The following is a 17,552-nucleotide window of genomic DNA, read 5'->3' as shown; positions in this document are numbered from 1 at the left end:
GCCAATCAGAAGGGCTCCGGGCGCATCTAAGCCAATCAGAAGGAGCCAGGTACGGCGACTCCAGGAGAGAGCGTGTGACGCAGGCGCCGGAAAAAGAGGTTACGGGGCGCCGGTGGGACAAACGCAACCAGACGCCGGACTTGTTACGTGGCGTTAAAAAGTAACCCTTTTTAGTCTTCTTGAACAAAATTACGTCTAGAGTTGGAAACCAAACTTTTATGCTTTCTATAACTTTAGGAACTCTAAAATAAGGGGCACCCAAGGCAAAGCACTAGGAGTCGATGTTGGGTATTCCCGGCGGGACTTCGTCCACCTCCTCTCCCTGCGTTGCTCTTGTGAGCCACTCCGCCACCTCTGACCATGTTGCCCCCGAAACTCGCTGGCATTTCCTATCATTTCTAGATATGGGAGAGAAAAAAAGGAACCGGGAGCCGGATTCCTGACCCAGTCCAAGTGGCTGCATCTTCTACAGGCAACCGTCTGAAACTCCCATCCGTGATTGTTCCCTCCCCAGAGACCCCAGTAACATTCCCGGGTAACAGGATGCCCCTGGTTATCAAATTCCCCTAGCTCTTGAGGCTGGCTGGACGTTATCCCTCAGAGGGGGATGAGCCTGGCAAATTGAGACTTTTGTTATTCTGAAGAATTCGTGGGTCCTGTGAACTCTAATTGCTTTGAAATGGGTCCGGGTTGTGAGATGTCTCAACTTTAGCTTAGCTGTTATTACTGTTTCTAAAGGTCACATAAAGGGACTCTGATGGGAGACATTCCTTATGGAGGATTCAATTCTATAACATTTCTCTCTCAATAAAGGCTGGTAAATAGACCTTCATTAAAGGACCCAAGAATTTAAATTTCCAGGACTCAGAGGGGTGGGGTCCTATACCCAGTCAGAGGTCCTAAAGCCTAGACCGAGAGAAAAAGACACATGGTCTCTCAAACTGATTTGATCTGACTTTGCAGGTCATTAGATGTAAAATCTCCGAAAAAGGTGGGTGCTGAGAGACCTAGACAGTTCCTACACTTTAAGAAATCTCCATCTTGAGGTCTCGAATTGAGAAAGACTTAACAGACCCATGAGAGTTACAGATCCCAATAACCTGGGCTAAATAATGTATGTCCGCCGGGCTCGGTAGCTCACGCCTGTAATCCCAGCACTGGGAGGCCGACGCGAGCGGATCACCTGAGGACAGGAGTTCGAGATCAGCCTGACCAACATGGAGAAACCTCGTCTCCACTTAAAATACAAAATGAGCCGGGCCTGATGGCGGGAGCCTGTAATCCGAGTTACTTGGGAGGCTGAGGCAGGAGAATCGCTTGAACCTGGGAGGGGGAGGGTGCAGCAAGCCGAGATGGCACCATTGCACTCCAGCCTGGTCAATAAGAGCGAAACTCCGTTTTGAAAAAAGAAAAGAAAAAAGGATACTGTGAGGAGACACAAGAGCATCCATGACATAGATTATTTAGCTCAGCTGTTATTACTCTTTCTAATACAGTAATATTAGATCGTGATTCGCCCGCCTCGGCCTCCCAAAGTTCTGGGACTACAGGTGTGAGCCACTGCGCCCAGCCTTTTTTTTTTTCTTTGAGATGGGGTCTCACTCTGTTGCCCATGCTTAAGTGCATTGGCCCTCTCGCTCACTGTAGCCTCAACCTTCTGGGCTCAAGCGATCCTCCCACTTCAGCCTCCCAAGTAGCTGTAACTACAGGCATGGGCCACCAAACCCAGATAATTTTTTTTTTTTTTTCTGTAGAGGTCGGGTTTCGCCACATTGCCCAGGCTGGTCTTGAACTCTTAAGCTCAAGCGATCCTCCTGCCTCGGCCCCCCAAAATTCTGGCATTACAGGCATGACCATATGTGGTGTGCAGTATCCAATGTAATGCAGTGATTAAAAACTAAGGATCCAGGCAGGGATGGTGGCTTGTGCCTGTAGTCCCAGCTACTCAGGAGGCTGAAATGGGGGGGATCACTTAGTGGTGGTGGTTGCAGTAAACGGAAATGCAACTGCATTCGGGCCTGGGTGACAGAGTGAGACCCTGTCTCAATAAAACCCCCCAAAAACCAAGAACAAAAAAGAATGCAGGATCTGACGCTAGATTGTCTGCATTAGAATTTTAGCCACTTAAGGCCGGGCGCGGTGGCTCAAGCCTGTAATCCCAGCACTTTGGGAGGCCGAGGCGGGTGGATCACGAGGTCAGGAGATCGAGACTATCCTGGCTAACACGGTGAAACCCCGTCTCTACTAAAAATACAAAAAAATTAGCCGGGCGTGGTAGCGGGCGCCTGTAGTCCCAGCTACTTGGGAGGCTGAGTCGGGAGAATGGCGTGAACCCAGGGGGCGGAGCTTGCAGTGAGCCGAGATCGCGCCACTGCACTCCAGCCTGGGAGACACAGCGAGACTCCGTCTCAAAAAAAAAAAAAAAGAATTTTAGCCACTTAAGCCGGGTGTGGTGTCTCACCCCTGTAATCCCAGCACTTTTGGAGGCCGGAGGCAGGTGGATCACCTGAGGTTGGGAGTTCGGGACCAGTCTGACCAACATGGAGAAAGCTCATCTCTACTGAAAATATAAAATTAGCCACCCCTAATTAGCACCCATGGCGCATCCCTGTAATCCCAGCTACTTGGGAGGCTGAGGCAGGAGAACCGCCTGAACCTGGGAGGCGGAGGTTGAGGTGAGCGAAGATGGTGCCATTACACTGCAGCCTGGGGGACAGAGCAAGATTCTGTCTCTGGAAAAAAAAAAAAAAAAAAAGGAATTCTAGCCACTTAGAAGCTCTGTGAACTTGGGCAAATTGCTTATCTCTGCACCTCAGCCTCCTCATCTGTAATATAGGGTAATAATAGTATCTACCTTAAAGGGTTGTTGTGAAAATTAAATAGTTTAGTACATGTAAAGTGCTTAGACAAAGTACTTGGCATTAAGCGAGAGCTGGATATATATTAGCCATCATTATTAACCACCTGGGGGAACTTCAGCTGATTTGGAGTCTAGGCATACAACTGGAAAGGCCTGCCTAGGAGTGTCTTGTGAATGTGATTTGCATAACGGTCTAGGCCCAGCTGACGTCAAGGGCTCCTTATAGCTCCAGGTCAGTTGTAGCCCTGGATGTAGTTCCTGCCACTCAACAGTCCCACAATCTCCCCACCAACCCTGCTTCCTACCCAACTACTGCAGCACCAGGAAGTGAAACAAAGAGGCAGAGCCCTGTGCCTCCAACTCACCCTTGTCCCTCTCATCCCATCCCCCAGGCTCTACTTCCTCCTCCTTTTCATCTTTCTTTCATCTCTTATCTTTTAGGGCTCCCAGAATGGGGACCAGAGATGGGAAGAGCAAAGGAGACGTTGTACACAAGTAAGGTGAACTCCCTATCCTGCCCCCTCCCATTTCCTTATTCCATTTGTGTCCATCTTATTAGGGAGAAAGGCAAATCAGTTCTCACCCAAACTCAGATAATTCTCTGATGCTGGAAATGTTTAATCTAAAGGGGTAGGTTTTTTTTGTTTTTGTTTTTGTTTTTGTTTTGAGATGGAGTCTTGCTCTGTCGCCCGGGCTGGAGTGCAGTGGCCGAATCTCAGCTCACTACAAGCTCTGCCTCCCAGGTTTACGCCATTCTCCTGCCTCAGCCTCCCGAGTAGCTGGGACTACAGGCGCCTGCCACCTCGCCCGGCTAGTTTTTTGTATTTTTTAGTAGAGACGGGGTTTCACCGTGCTAGCCAGGATGGTCTCGATCTCCTGACTTCGTGATCCGCCCGTCTCGGCCTCCCAAAGTGCTGGGATTACAGGCTTGAGCCACCGCGCCCGGCCGGTTTTTTTTGTTTTGTTTTGTTTTTTAAGACAGAGTCTTGCTCTGTCACTCAGGCTGGAGTGCAGTGGTGTGATCTTGGCTCACTGCAACCTCTGCCTCCCAGGTTCAAGCGATTCTTTTGCCTCAGCCTCCCGAGTAGCTGGGACTACAGGTGCCCACCACTACGCCGGCTCTTTTTGTATTTTTAGTAGAGACAGGGTTTCACCATGATGGCCAGGGTGGTCTCGAACTCCTAACCTCATGATCCACCTGCCTCAGCCTCCTAAAGTACTGGGATTATAGGCTTGAGCCACTGTGCCTGGCCCTTGGTAGGTTTAACTTAGAATCACAATATTTTTTTTTTCTCCTCTCAGCTCATACCTACAGAATCATAATATTTGAACTAGAAGTGTCATTGGGCAGTTTTGAATAGTTCTAAGGGAAGGGAGACCTCCATTCAGGACAAATTTCTCAGAAGGGTCAACCTCTTGGGAGAGGTGATGGGAGCCAGCTGTGTGGTCACTGATGGCCTCATTCTGACGTCTTCGAAATTGTTCTGGGACCCACTAGGGTCGGGGCAGTCCCGGCTTTGGACCACCTTCCACTCCCACGCCCAACCTCACACTCTTAGCTGTTTCACTTGATGTTGCATCATGGAGGGTGATGAAATCGGTGTCAGTGGATTTTACCCATGGATGCAACAAGCTGAAGGACCAGCCAGAGTCATTGACACTGCACCTTCAACTACCCAGAACTCCTGGGCTTCCTAGCCATGGGGTCCAAAGCCGGGACTGCCCCAACCCCAGTGGAGGGTCCCAGAACAATTTGGATGACATCAGAATGAGGCCATGGGGCTAAGTGCTGGAATGTCTAAGTTGAACTTCCAGGCCTTATTTACACCAGTCCGGAAAAAAAACATCATCCAACTCTTATAGAGCCTATGAAATCTTGGGCCACTAGGGTTGAAGAATCAGGTGGTTCTTAGTCAATAAACCCCTTCCCACAAGAGCCTTTCTAACCTCCACTGTGAGGCCTGAAATGGGGAGCAATAAGACCTCATACTGGCTTCCCAGTTCTCCAAGTTCCTTCATGCCCATTCTCTCCTATGAAACCAGGACCATCCAGTTGAAAATAATGCTGTTTCCAACTGAGAAAAAGAAGCCTGTTTATTCCTAATAGAGGTCATCAGGTAGGAATCAAACTTCATTGCAAACAGCTCACTATCCTATTGGGAGATGAATGAATGTTTCTTTGTTTTGTTTTTTCCTCAAGCAGGAGGAAGTGAGGAAATTAGGTTTGGGGTGGGGTAGGGGTATAGCTTTGAGAGGCAAAAAGATCAGGGAAAGGTCAAACAGGAAGGAACTTGAGACCAGATTGATTTTTTTTTTTTTTTTTTTTTTTTTGAGACGGAGTCTCGCTGTGTCTCCCAGGCTGGAGTGCAGTGGCCTGATCTCAGCTCACTGCAAGCTCCGCCTCCCGGGTTCACGCCATTCTCCCGCCTCAGCCTCCGAGTAGCTGGGACTACAGGCGCCCGCCACCACGCCCGGCTAATTTTTTGTATTTTTAGTAGAGACGGGGTTTCACCGTGTTAGCCAGGATGGTCTTGATCTCCTGACCTCGTGATCCGCCCGTCTCGGCCTCCCAAAGTGCTGGGATTACAGGCTTGAGCCACCGCGCCCGGCCTGAGACCAGATTGATTTAAATATTTGTTCTCCCTTCCCCCCTCCAGCCCCATCCCTGCTGTGCACTCCCCACCGCCCCCCATCCCCGCCCCTTCTACAGCCATTTCAATTCCTGGAGAGCATTACACATGTGTCCCATCCTAGGCCTCTAGCCACAGCAACCACACGACTCATTTCCCCTGGAACTGAGGCTGCATACCTGGGCTCCCCACAGAGGGGGATGATGCAGGGAGGGGAATCCCACCTGCTGTGAGTCACCTGCTGGTATAAAGGGCGGGCCTTACAATGCAGGGACCTTAAAAGACTCAGAGACAAAGGGAGAAAAACAACAGGAAGCAGCTTACAAAGTCGGTGAACAACTGAGGGAACCAAATCAGAGACGCACTGAACAGAATCAGGCTCAAAGCAAGTGGAAGTGGGCAGAGATTCCACAAGGACTGGTGCAAGGCACAGAGCCAGCCAGATTTGAGAAGGCAAAAAAGATGCTGGGGAGCAGAGCTGTAATGCTGCTGTTGCTGCTGTCCTGGACAGCTCAGGGCAGGGCTGTGCCTGGGGGCAGCAGCCCTGCCTGGGCTCAGTGCCAGCAGCTTTCACAGAAGCTCTGCACACTGGCCTGGAGTGCACATCCACTAGTGGGACACATGGTGAGTGGCAGCCCCTGGAGCCTAACAGGAGTCTCTCCAAGCTCTCCAAGGCTGTGGTAGAAGACTGTGGCCTTGAGTGGAAACTGGAGGGTTGAAGGCCATCAGGGAGTAAGAGAGGGCAAGAGAGTAGGGTTCCTGGGAGAGTCGGGCCTGAGGGTCAGGTTGGCTTCAAAAGTACTTATCTTACTTCTTCATTCTTTCCACCCCTTCCTCCATTCCAGGATCTAAGAGAAGAGGGAGATGAAGAGACTACAAATGATGTTCCCCATATCCAGTGTGGAGATGGCTGTGACCCCCAAGGACTCAGGGACAACAGTCAGGTACCACTGGGATGTGGCTGGGCGATGAAGGAGAGGGGACTGAGAACATGGCTGGGTACCATGGTAAACCAGAAGTTGTGTCTGAAAATAGTAAGAAACTGGGTGAGTCTTCAGTGAATGGAGTAGGAAGAGGATGTCCTCTTTCATTGCTTTCTTCTCTCCCTAGTTCTGCTTGCAAAGGATTCGCCAGGGTCTGATTTTTTACGAGAAGCTACTGGGATCGGATATTTTCACAGGGGAGCCTTCTCTGCTGCCTGATAGCCCTGTGGGCCAGCTTCATGCCTCCCTACTGGGCCTCAGCCAACTCCTCCAGGTATTAAGTAGGGGCCTGGAGGATGGGGGCTTGCAGGTGTCAGAGACAGAGGATTGGGGGTTAAGGGTCTAGAGTCTTCTCTGACTGTGTCCTATGCCCTTTCAGCCTGAGGGTCACCACTGGGAGACTCAGCAGATTCCAAGCCCCAGTCCCAGCCAGCCATGGCAGCGCCTCCTTCTCCGCTTCAAAATCCTTCGCAGCCTCCAGGCCTTTGTGGCTGTAGCTGCCCGGGTCTTTGCCCATGGAGCAGCAACCCTGAGCCCCTAAAGCCAGCAGCTCAAGGATGGCACTCAGATCTCCATGGCCCAGCAAGGCCAAGATAAATCTACCACCCCAGGCACCTGTGAGCCAACAGGTTAATTAGTCCATTAATATTAATGGGACCTGCATATGTTGAAAATTACCAATACTGACTGACTTGTGATGCTGACTTATAAGGTTGAGTATTTATTAGATGGGAAGGGAAATTTGGGGATTATTTATCTTCCTGGGGGCAGTTTGGGGAGGATTATTTATTGTATTTATATTGAATTATGTACCTTTTTCAATAAACACTTATTTTTGTGGCTATATGAGTCTAATTTCTAGGCTCAATTGGGAAAGAGAAATTGATGGAAAAATAAGGCCAAAGGATTACAATATGCATCCCTTTCTTCTATTCTGAAGGGCTATGATGGAGAGAGATATTTTCTCATGACCCCCTGGTGTAGAGAATAACTGGGATCTCTTTAGTATTAATTCCTATATGGCTGAGCAAGCAGAATGGGATTACCAGATTAGGAAGTGGGGTTATACCTAAGGGTCACTTGCTCCCTGATCCAGTGTCTCCTTCCCTGCTTTCTTGGCCAAGGGTGTATCTGGCCAAAGACAGGGGTCCTGATCACTGCAGGATCAAAAGTCAGAGTTCAGTTTTGAGCAGGAAGGGCATTCCAGGAAATGAAGGTAAATATCCCGGAACAATGGGACTCTCCCCTCAAAGGACATTTGGAGTCCCTTTGTTTCTTTTTTTTGAGATGGAGTCTCATTCTCTCTCCCAGGCTGGAGTGCAGTGGCGTGATCTCGGCTCACTGCAACCTCCGCCTCCCAGGTTCAAGTGATTCTCTTGCCTCAGCCTCCCGAGTAGCTGGGATTACAGGCACATACCACCACGCCTGGCTAATTTTTGTATTTTTAGTAGAGACAGGGTTTCATCATGTTGGTCAGGCTGGTCTTGAACTCGTGACCTCAGGTGATCCACCCACCTCAGCCTCCCAAAGTGCTGGGATTACAGGCATGAGCCACCACGCCCAGCCTTGGAGTCCCTTTGGAAGTTTGGTAACTCAAGGGTAGCTGAAATTCTTTGAAAAAAGAAAAGACGAAGGGAAGTGGCTAGTGATTATTTCCTTTCCTTTTTTTCCATAGTCACAGCATCAAAAATTGTGGGCTTTGAAGTCAGACAAATCCAGACAGGTTCCTGTCTTGGCTTTGCCAACAATCAGCTGAGTGACAATGAAACAGTTATATAACTACTCATCCCTCCCCCCACAATGCATATATACCTCCCAGCACCCCTAGAAGAGTCTAAGGGACAGGAGGGGCTACTCCAAACAGAAAGGGAAGAAGAAATATGACAAGAGGAACATAAAGGGGTGGATGGAAGAGAGGTCACAATTTTCTGACTTTATTTCTGTGCAGCTTGTTGGTATCCCTTTGTGAGCAGAGAAATAAAAGAGGTTCAGAGATGAGACATTTCCAGATCAGCACAAAGTTTATTAGCCATTTCTGCTCAGAAGAGCCCCCTTCTGAACAGGACTGTTCCTCTGACATAACAGACAAGAAACAGCCACCTGTGCAGGGCCTTTCATTTATATCTCAAGCTACATCAGGAGGACATCTTAGAACCTTGGGGTTCCCTGGGAACAGCTAAGATGTGAGATTGTCCAGAGTCCTATGACAGACCTTCAGGGTTTTAAGTTCCACAGACTAGGTCTTTGTCCAGGTCCACAACCAAAGAATAGAAACCTTCCTTTCAGGTAAACTACATATTGCACAAAAAAGGGGGGGATTATAACATAATAGAGAAAGAGCTAAGACCCATTGCTTCTCCTCTGTAAAAACACCAAACTTTATCCAATACTATAAAAAGAAATTCCTGCCAGGCATGGTGGCTCACACCTGTAATCCCAGCACTTTGGGAGGCCGAGGTGGACAGATCACCTGAGGTCGGGAGTTCGAGACCAGCCTGACCAACATGGAGAAACCCCATCTCTACTAAAAATACAAAATTAGCTGGGCATGGTGGTGCAGATCTGTAATCCCAGCTAATTGGGAGGCTGAGGCAGGAGAGTCACTTGAACCCGGGAGTCGGAGGTTGCAGTAAGCCGAGATCACGCCATTGTACTCTAGCCTGGACAATGAGAGAAACTCCATCTCAAAAAAAAAAAAAAAAAAAAAAAAAAAATTCCTGGCCGAGCGCAGTGGCTCATGCCTATAATCCCAGCACTTTGGGAGGCCAAGGCGTGAAGATCACTTGAGCCCAGGAGTTTAAGACCAGCCTGGGCAACGTAGCAAGACCCTGTCTCTAAAAAAAGAAAAAAAAAATAGGGCATGGTGGTGCATACCATGGTCCCAGCTACCCAGGAGGCTAAGGTAGGAGGATTGCTTGAACCCAGGAGGTTGAGGCTGCGGTGAGCTGTGACTGCACCACTGCACTCTAGCCTAGGCAACAGAGTGAGACCCTGTTTCAAAAAAAAAAAAAAAGCAATTGCTAAATTCCCAGCAATCCTACTATCCCTAGCCTCCAGGAGTGATCTGTCTGCTAAGCATTGAGAAAGTAGAGACTAGGTGGCATAAGCTAGTGTGCAAAGCTTCACAGGCACATTAGATTGGCAGGATCATTTTATGGGAGAGGAATGGGTGCAGCCAGCTTAGGGGCAGAGTAGGGGAGGAGACTGGTAAGAAAAAAAGGTCTACTTCTATCCATCCCCTTCTTCAGGGTGGAGTTTCACATGGTAGGCTAAGGCAGAAAGCTCTCAACCCCTGCAGGAAAAGAAGAAATTCAGGGATTGAGTCAGGAGTGAAGGAAAGAAGAAAGGAAGTTATCCTAGACATGAAGGAATGGAAGAAAGAAATGGAGTCCTAGCCTGTCTGTGCTCCCCACCAAGGGCCAATGCCAGTGTGTACCAGTTTAGCCTAACCAGCTATTAAAATGTTGAAATCCTTCCATACTGAAAAGAAGCCACTGCCCTGAGCCCTCCAAGTACCTGTCAACTGCCCTGGCCTGCCTCCAGGACCCCTATACCTCCCAGCACAGCAGGCAGCCTTCAGGAGCCTATTTAGACCTATGGCTTAGCATCTGTTCTGATTCATTGTTGTCCCTTCTGTGCCCATGTTATGCTTTCACCTCTCACTCCAATGGAGTCACACAGGCCTGAGTTTGAACAGTTAACATAGCTTGGAAGGGACACATGCCTGATTCCCATCCTTGGAGAACAACATCATGCTATGAGGAGTAGGAAGGGCAAGAGATATGAAAAGAACAAAGGAAATGTGGTTCCTAGAAGTCAGAAGGCATCAAAGGTCCATCAGTGTAGAAGTGGCTGGGGCGGGAGACGTAAGCCTCATCCACGGTGTTCTGGCCAGCCAACAGTGGGTCACCATTCGGCATGATTTCTTCAATCTTTACACAGTTTCTGAAGACTAGGTAACCCAGAGAGAAAAGTGAGGCCCTGATCTTAGTTAGGAATTCCCAACCCAGCAAGGAAAGGGAGGGAGGATGGCAGGAAAGGCCTGGGAAGAGCCTGAGGGGGAACTTGTGGGATCAAAGAGCAGGGAGGTGGGGGAAGGCATGTGTAATTCCAAAAAAAAAAAAAAAGGAATCACAGAATGGACCTCTCTCCAATGAGGAGCTTGGAGCTCAGTTTTTTCTGTAATGGGAGAGGGAGAAGGGGTAGGAAAGGGAATGTGTGCTGTCTTCCATAGCTCTATTTCATCACTTACTTTCCATTGGCTCAGTGTTCAAATGTCTCAGATCACAGGGCAAATCTGGCTCTGGCACTGGCTGTGACACAGGTCCTCGGTCTGGCTCTGGCACTGTTTGTGATACCATGCATAGTGTGGGCTCCATTACAGGCTCCAGAGTGGACTCCAGCACAGACTCTAGCTCTGGCCCCAGATCCAGCCCTGCCTTCAGCAGTGGCTCTAAGTCGAGGCTGAGCTCTGGCTCTGGCGCCAGCCCTAGTTCCAGCTCTAACGACTCCAGCTCTGGCTCTAGCTTAACCTCCAGCGGTTGTTGTAGTTCATCCACCTGTCTGGATACCCAAAGACAGACAAAGGGGCAGGGCTCAGTGGTTTAAATGAAAGAAGGAATGGTAGAACAAGAAGCAGCTAGTCTAAGAAGGCAGAAGAGCAGAGGGCTAAAGATCATGGAGTTCGGAATCAGGCCTCCTAGAGTTTGAACCCTGGCATTTACTAGCTGGGGGACCTTAGGCAAGTATCCTAACTTTTCTGAGCCTCAGATTTATCATCTATAAATGAGAACAATACGTAGTAATTCTTGAGAGGCAGTAGGGTGGTTGAAAGCAGGGCTATGGAATCTAACAGACCTGTATCATTTATTAGCCATGTACCTTAGGTACAAAACTTGACTACTCTAAATCCAGTTCCTTAGCTGAAAACAGTAACAGTGTTTACTTCAAAGGACTATTTTGTAGATTCAATAAAATGAGAAAATAAACATAAACCATTTAGCCTAGTGCCTGGCACAAAATAAACTTTCAGGCCAGGCACGGTGGCTCACACCTGTAATCTAAGCACTTTGGGAGGCTGAGGCGAGCAGATCACTTGAGGCCAGAAGCTCAAGACCAGCCTGGCCAATTTGGTGAAACCCCGTCTCTACTAAAAATACAAAAGTTAGGCCGGGTACAGTGGCTCACGCCTGTAATCCCAGCACTTTGGGAGACCAAGGTGGGCGGATCACGAGTTCAGGAGTTTGAGAGCAGCCTGGCCAATATGGTGAAACCCTGTCTCTACTAAAAATACAAAAATCAGCCAGGCGTGGTGGTGGTGCGTGCCTGTAGTCCCAGCTACTTGGGAGGCTAAGGCAGGAGAATCACTTGAACCTGGGAGGTGGAAGTTGCAGCGAGCTGAGATCATGCCACTGCACTCCAGCCTGGGCAACAGGGCGAGACTCTGTCTCAAAAAAAAAAAAAAATTAACCAGGCATGGGTGGCGCTTGCCTGTAATCCCAGCTACTCAGGAAGCTGAGGCAGGAGAATTGCTTGAGCCTGGGAGGCAGAGGTTGCAATGAGCTGAGACTGCGCCATTGCACTCCAGCCTGGGCAATGAGGGCGAGACTCTGTCTCAAAAAAAAAAAAACTATCCCCAGCCAAGTGCCAGGGCTCATTCCTATAATCCCAGCACTTTGGGAGGCCAAGGCAGGACACTGCTTGAGGCCAGGAGTTGAAGACTAGCCTGGGCAACATAGTGATACCCTATCCCTACAAAAAATTTTAAAAATTAGCTGACTGTGGTGGCGTGTGCTTGTAGTCTCAGCTACTTGGGAGGCTGAGGCAGGAGCATCACTTCAACCCCTCGGTCAAGGCTGCAGTGAGTCATGATTGCACCACTGCACTCCAGCCTGGGTGACAGAGATCCTGTCTCAAAAAATATATATATAGGCGGGCGTGGTGGCTCATGCCTATAATCCTAGCACTTTGGGAGGCCAAGGCGGGTGGATTGCTTGAGTCCAGGAGTTCAAGACCAGCCTGGGCAACATGGTAAGACCCCATCTCTACAAAAAACACACAAAAAATTAGCTGAGTTTGGTGATGCATGCCTGTATTGCTTGAGCTCAGGAGGTCGAGGCTGCAGTGAGCCATGATCACACCACTGCACTCCAGCCTGGGCGACAGAGCGAAACCCTGTCTGGGGAAAAAAAAAAAAGCTCCATGCTTGGCATCAAGTAGGTGCCCATTAACACCAGTCATTATGATCATTATTATCCAGAAACCCCTGTGGAGACAACCTAAGGATGGCAGCAGAAAAATATGAGATAGGAGAGACTAGAACTGGAAAAAACTAGAGTGGGCTAGGAGGGAGGGAAGGCTGGGGAGACTGGAATAGGGGCACGTTAGGAGAAGGCAGAAAGGAGAGACTGTGGGAATGGCAGGGCAGAGCAGCTGACTATCGTCCTGGTGCTCCACCCAGGAGCAGGTAATGCCCCCTTTTGACAATTCACTGAAGCACAGCCAAAAAGGACTAGGGAGGATGGGTGGAGAGTTTATATCTCACCTATTAGAGACCACAATGAGCCTGTGTTTCAGGTATTTCCTCCGTTCCTGGAGATTAACTGTGAGGAACATATATAAGAAGCAGAGAAGATCAGTGGGCCAGACACATAGCCTGAGGTTCCCCTCAGACGGTCCTGGCAGTCTCATCCCCATAGGAACCAGCAGTATCCCATGGACAAATCCCTTAACTCCTCTAGATATCAGTCTTCCCATGCTTGAAAGGAAGGAGTGGGATCTATGGATGTCTGAAGATCTCTGCAATCTAGCAATGAAGTATGTCAACAATTCCCACCTTTCTCCTGGTAGTAGCACCCAAAAGCTTCATCCCGGGGGATTCGGGGATAGAGGAAGCGCAGTGGGTTCTCAGGTATATTCTCCTCAGTGAGCAACTGGTAATGGCGGATGATTTCAGTCAGCGGGAGTGACTGCAGCACCTCCTTGGTGTACGGTTGCACAGAGTAGATGAGCACCTTGTCTGGAGAGTGAATGCAATAACAGGCAGGCTTGAGGGAAGAGGCCGGGCCTTGGAGCTCCCTGCTCTGGCTCCCCAGTCCCAAACCGGTTGAGGGATGCAGGACAGAGCCAGGGAAGCCAAGGGCAGGCAGAGGGGCAAGAGGGGAGCCAGGCAGAAAGGAGAGGCTGTGGGAATGGCAGGGCACAGCAGCTGACCATCATCCTGGTGCTCCACCCAGGAGCAGGTAATGCCCCCTTCTGACGATTCACTGAAGCGCAGTAGAAAGGTGCCAGAGATGGTTTTCTTCAGCAGCCGGCGCTCCTGGCTCCGACTCACAAAGCCCATGATGCGTCTGGAGCACAAAGAGCAGCTGTGAGCCGTCCCCCAACCCCCTGCCCCACCAGGCCCCTGCCTCCCTGCTCCCCTTGTATGGAGAAATAGCCTAGGTTTGGAACCCAGGTTTTGGACCAAGCTCTGCCACTTAGCTTTTTTATCTTTTACAAGTCACTTCACTTTGCTGACAACAGCGACCTTCCGAGGGTTTGAAGAGGTACGAAGATTCAGTGAGATCACACAGATGAACAGCACTCTTTTTTTTTTGGGAAAGAGGGTGTCATTCTGTCACCAGGCTGGAGAACAGTGGCATGATACAGCTCACTGCTGCCTCCATGCCTCGACCTACTGAGCTCAAGCAATCTTCCCACCTCTCAGCCTCCAGAGTAGCTGGGACCACAGGTGCACACCACCATGCCTGGCTAACTTCTGTATTTTTTGTAGAGACGGGGTTTCACCATGTGGTTCAGGGTGGTTTTGAACTCCTGGGCTCAAGTGATCCATCTGCCTCAACCTCCCAAAATGCTAGGATTACAGGCATGAGCTACTGTGCCCAGCCATGAATAGCATTTTTTTTTCTTTTTTTTTTGAGGCCAAGTTTTGCTCTTGTTGTCCAGGCTACAGTGCAATGGCATGATCTTGGCTCACTGCAACCTCCACCTCCCGGGTTCAAGCGATTCTCCTGCCTCAGCCTCTTGAGTAGCTGGGATTACAGGCCTGCCAACATTCCTGGCTAATTTTTTTTATTTTTAGTAGAGATGGGGTTTCACCATGTTGGCCCGGCTGGTTCTGAACTCCTGACCTCAGGTGATCTGCCTGCCTTAGCCTCCCAAAGTGCTGGGATTACAGGTGTGAGCCACTGCGCCCAGCCATGAATAGCACTTTTTTTGTTTTGTTTTGTTTTGAGATGGAGTCTCGCTCTGTCACCCAGGCTGGAGTGCAATGGCACGATCTCGGCTCACTGCAACCTTCTCTCCTGGGTTCAAGCGATTCTCCTGCCTCAGCCTCCTGAGTAGCTGGGATTATAGGCACGCGCCACCATGCCCAGCTAATTTTTGTATTTTTAGTAGAGATGGGGTTTCACTATGTTACAGGCCAGGCTGCTCTCAAACTCCTGACCTCAGGTGATCCACCTCGGCCTCCCAAAGTGCTGGGATTACAGGCGTGAGCCATCGCGCCTGGTCATGAATAGCACTTTTTTTTTTTTTTTTTTTTGAGACAGAGTCTTGCTCTGTCACCCAGGCTGGAGTGCAGTGGTGCGATCTCGGCTCACTGCAAGCTCCGCCTCCCGGGTTCACGCCATTCTCCTGCCTCAGCCTCCCTAGTAGCTGGGACTACAGGCACCCGCCACCACGCCTGGCTAATTTTTTGTATTTTTAGTAGAGACAGGGTTTCACTGTGTTCACCAGGATGGTCTCGATCTCCTGACCTCATGATCCGCCTGCCTTGTCCTCCCAAAGTGCTGGGATTACAGGCGTGAGCCACCGCGCCTGGCATGAATAGCACTTTTAAAAGCCAAATGCTACACAAATTGGTAGGCAGTGTGGTGAAAAGAGCATGAGCTTGGGGTCACATAGGCCTGGGTTTGAATACCAACTCTGTCCCTTGGGTAAGTTCTTTAACTTCTCTGAAACTTAGTTTCCTCACTTGAAATGAAGATGGCAAAACCCACCACTCAGCATAGTCATAAGGATGAGATGAGAGAATTAATGAAGAGCGCGCATCAGGCTCTGGAATGCAGGAGATGCTTCACAAACACTGTCTATGGCTATCGTTGTTAACAAATGTGAGGAGACATGGCCTCACGCCTGTCTTTGCTCTCTCTCCCTGCTTGCCACATGAGGGCGCACAGACTCCACTCTCAAGCCCAGAAAGCACAAGCCCAGGAGACAAAGTGGACCAAGGCCTTACCCATCATTCCAGAGATCCTTCAGGTGGTCATGTACCAACTCCAGAATTTTGTCCAGCCATGTCCAGAATGGTAGCTTGCCAGGAGGGCTCTCTCGCTGGAGGAGGAATGGAAAGGTAGCAAGAGCTGAGGAGTTGCCCCTGGTGTAGGGAAGGAGGGACATGGGAAGGCCAGTATTTGGAATGTGGGCTAGATCTAGCTCCACAGGAATTCAGGGAGTTACCTTAGTGAAGTCAGCCCAGGACAATAATGGATCCTCAGTTCTACAGTTTTGCCCTGTGGGACAGATAGCCACAGACAGATGATGAGGGAAGCCAGGGGTCCTGGGATAGATAGGACAGAGGGACAGGAAAGACTAAGGCTGGGGAAAGGTTGAGAGAAAAGGAAATCTGTACCGAACAGCTTGTTTCTCAGCATGCTCAGCTGGTCTGAGTTGAGGCCTCGGCCAACATAGGAGGAGAACTGCCAACTGAGAGCCGGGCCCAGCAAGCTCCAGGGGGCTTTGAGGGGGTTGGAGAAGAACTGCTGGTTCTGCAGGGGTGGGAGGAGTGCAGGCTGGCTCAGAAGAAGCCTATCACACCAAGCTTCCACACCCCTCCTCTCCCCACTTGACCTGTCGGCCCCACTCCCTACCTGAAGGTTTGGGCTGAGCAAATTGAACCAGAGAACTGAAGCCCAGGCAATTGAGAGCTGGTTCATGTTGGAAATAATCACCACAGGGAGGGTGTCCGTCTGGGGAGAAGACAGGAGTCACACAGAGGGATGTGATGTTTCTAGCTGCAGGTATTTGTTAGAGGAAAGGAGTGCTAATCCACCCCAAGAGGCTTCTTCCAAAGAAGCCTTTCTTCTTTCTTCTTTATCCCCTCCTTATGCCTTTTTCCAAAGCTGCTTTCTCTCTCCTTGCCCTCCATTTTCACTCACTTTCAGCTCCTGCTTCAGACCCTGGTAGGTATATTTGACCGTGAAGCTGATGATGTGCAGTTCCTCTGTCACACCTAGTGGCCCCTGGGACAGCCAAAGACATAGTCATCAGAAGGCCCTTTGGCAAGTTCCCCCTGCCCCCGAGTCCTCTGTACTGGCCTCACCTTATTGCTGCCCTTTCCTGAACCACCTGAACGTTGTTCCACCAGAGTCTGTGAATTGAGGGGAAGGAGAGAAAATGCCAGAGTGGGCACCCTAGGGTCCCTGGAACTCCTGTTTGGCTTCAAGACCCCTCAAGCCCTGGGAACTTCCCCCAACCCCTGTTCCTTTGGACTAAAAGCAGGCCAGGTGTGGTGGCGCATGCCTGTGATCCCAGCACTTGGGGACGCTGAGGCGGGTGGATCACCTGAGGTTAGGAGTTTGAGACCAGCCTGACCAATATGGTGAAACCCTGTCTCTACTAAAAATACAAAAATTAGCCAGGCATGGTGGCGTGTGCCTGTAGTCTCGGCTACTCAGGAGGCTGAGACAGGAGAACCGCTTGAACCTGGAAGGCGGAGGTTGCAGTGAGCCAAGATCACACCACTGCACTCCAGCTTGGGGGACAGAGTGAGACTCTATCTCAAAAAAAATAAAAATAGTAATAAAAGCATAGGTCACAAACTATTCTTACCAGGTAACCAAAGTCCCAAATCAAACCCTGACTCTGCCCCTTCTCGGGGGTCAAAGTTTTCTGGTTTGAAGTCAGAATGTTGAACTTCCGGAAGCTGTTCCAGGAGGAAGAAGATATATGGAGATAAGGAACGGAATTACTCTAAAAACTCAGCAGAAAAAAAAACAGAAGTTCCACTTCATTTCAGATCTCGCCATCTCCCTTTGTCCATATCCCAAATCCCCCTCCTCCTGGTTTGTGCCACCA

At 49.8% G+C, this 17,552-nt stretch overlaps 2 protein-coding genes across 6 annotated transcripts in view; one reads left to right on the top strand and one right to left on the bottom strand.

Moving 5' to 3' along the window:
* Nucleotides 1–32: 32 nt before the first annotated feature.
* On the top strand, nucleotides 33–7,334 carry LOC105474145 (interleukin 23 subunit alpha). 3 transcript variants are annotated; one of them, XR_011609111.1, is made up of 5 exons: nucleotides 33–160; nucleotides 3,302–3,355; nucleotides 4,904–4,977; nucleotides 6,336–6,434; nucleotides 6,601–6,638. XR_011609111.1 is itself a non-coding variant. In XM_071071606.1 (5 exons), the coding sequence occupies exons 1-5, from the start codon at nucleotides 282–284 to the stop codon at nucleotides 7,012–7,014; spliced, it is 516 nt and encodes a 171-aa protein (XP_070927707.1). In that variant the 5' UTR covers nucleotides 58–281; the 3' UTR covers nucleotides 7,015–7,334. The 3 variants fall into 3 exon arrangements, 2 of the variants coding, with proteins under 2 accessions (XP_070927707.1, XP_011726893.1); XM_071071606.1 differs by lacking the exon at nucleotides 4,904–4,977 and adding an exon at nucleotides 6,853–7,334 and having other exon boundaries at nucleotides 58–335; nucleotides 6,601–6,747; XM_011728591.3 differs by lacking the exons at nucleotides 33–160; nucleotides 3,302–3,355; nucleotides 4,904–4,977 and adding exons at nucleotides 5,513–6,114; nucleotides 6,853–7,334 and having other exon boundaries at nucleotides 6,601–6,747.
* The window catches only part of LOC105474140 (signal transducer and activator of transcription 2), a 23,298-nt gene continuing 11,923 nt past the window's right edge, over nucleotides 6,178–17,552 (bottom strand). For 2 of the 3 annotated variants that reach the window (XM_011728584.2, XM_011728583.2), the window contains exons 13-24: nucleotides 17,307–17,400; nucleotides 16,798–16,845; nucleotides 16,634–16,717; nucleotides 16,346–16,444; nucleotides 16,108–16,243; nucleotides 15,936–15,988; nucleotides 15,715–15,809; nucleotides 13,686–13,822; nucleotides 13,309–13,491; nucleotides 13,018–13,075; nucleotides 10,726–11,036; nucleotides 8,392–10,425 (exon numbers count right to left, since the gene is read on the bottom strand). In XM_011728584.2, coding sequence (XP_011726886.2) covers nucleotides 10,283–10,425; nucleotides 10,726–11,036; nucleotides 13,018–13,075; nucleotides 13,309–13,491; nucleotides 13,686–13,822; nucleotides 15,715–15,809; nucleotides 15,936–15,988; nucleotides 16,108–16,243; nucleotides 16,346–16,444; nucleotides 16,634–16,717; nucleotides 16,798–16,845; nucleotides 17,307–17,400 — 1,441 coding nt within the window. In that variant the 3' untranslated portion in view covers nucleotides 8,392–10,282. Of the gene's footprint in view, nucleotides 6,339–8,391; nucleotides 10,426–10,725; nucleotides 11,037–13,017; nucleotides 13,076–13,308; nucleotides 13,492–13,685; nucleotides 13,823–15,714; nucleotides 15,810–15,935; nucleotides 15,989–16,107; nucleotides 16,244–16,345; nucleotides 16,445–16,633; nucleotides 16,718–16,797; nucleotides 16,846–17,306; nucleotides 17,401–17,552 lie in introns of those variants that run through there. The other variant, XM_071071598.1, reaches the window with a different exon arrangement.

Source organism: Macaca nemestrina, chromosome 10, assembly GCF_043159975.1.
Source record: "Macaca nemestrina isolate mMacNem1 chromosome 10, mMacNem.hap1, whole genome shotgun sequence".
NCBI classification, from domain to species: domain Eukaryota; kingdom Metazoa; phylum Chordata; class Mammalia; order Primates; family Cercopithecidae; genus Macaca; species Macaca nemestrina.
The sequence above is the reverse complement of the archived record's forward strand: the minus strand, read 5'-3'. Positions and strand labels throughout refer to the sequence as shown.

Excerpts from the sequence above, each read along its gene's own strand:
- LOC105474145 (XM_011728591.3), top strand. The coding sequence starts at position 5,953 with ATGCTGGGGAGCAGAGCTGTAATGCTGCTGTTGCTGCTGTCCTGGACA. Across the intron at positions 6,115-6,335 it reads ATCCACTAGTGGGACACATG|GATCTAAGAGAAGAGGGAGA; the intron begins GTGAGTGGCAGC and ends CCTCCATTCCAG. Across the intron at positions 6,435-6,600 it reads GACTCAGGGACAACAGTCAG|TTCTGCTTGCAAAGGATTCG; the intron begins GTACCACTGGGA and ends TTCTCTCCCTAG.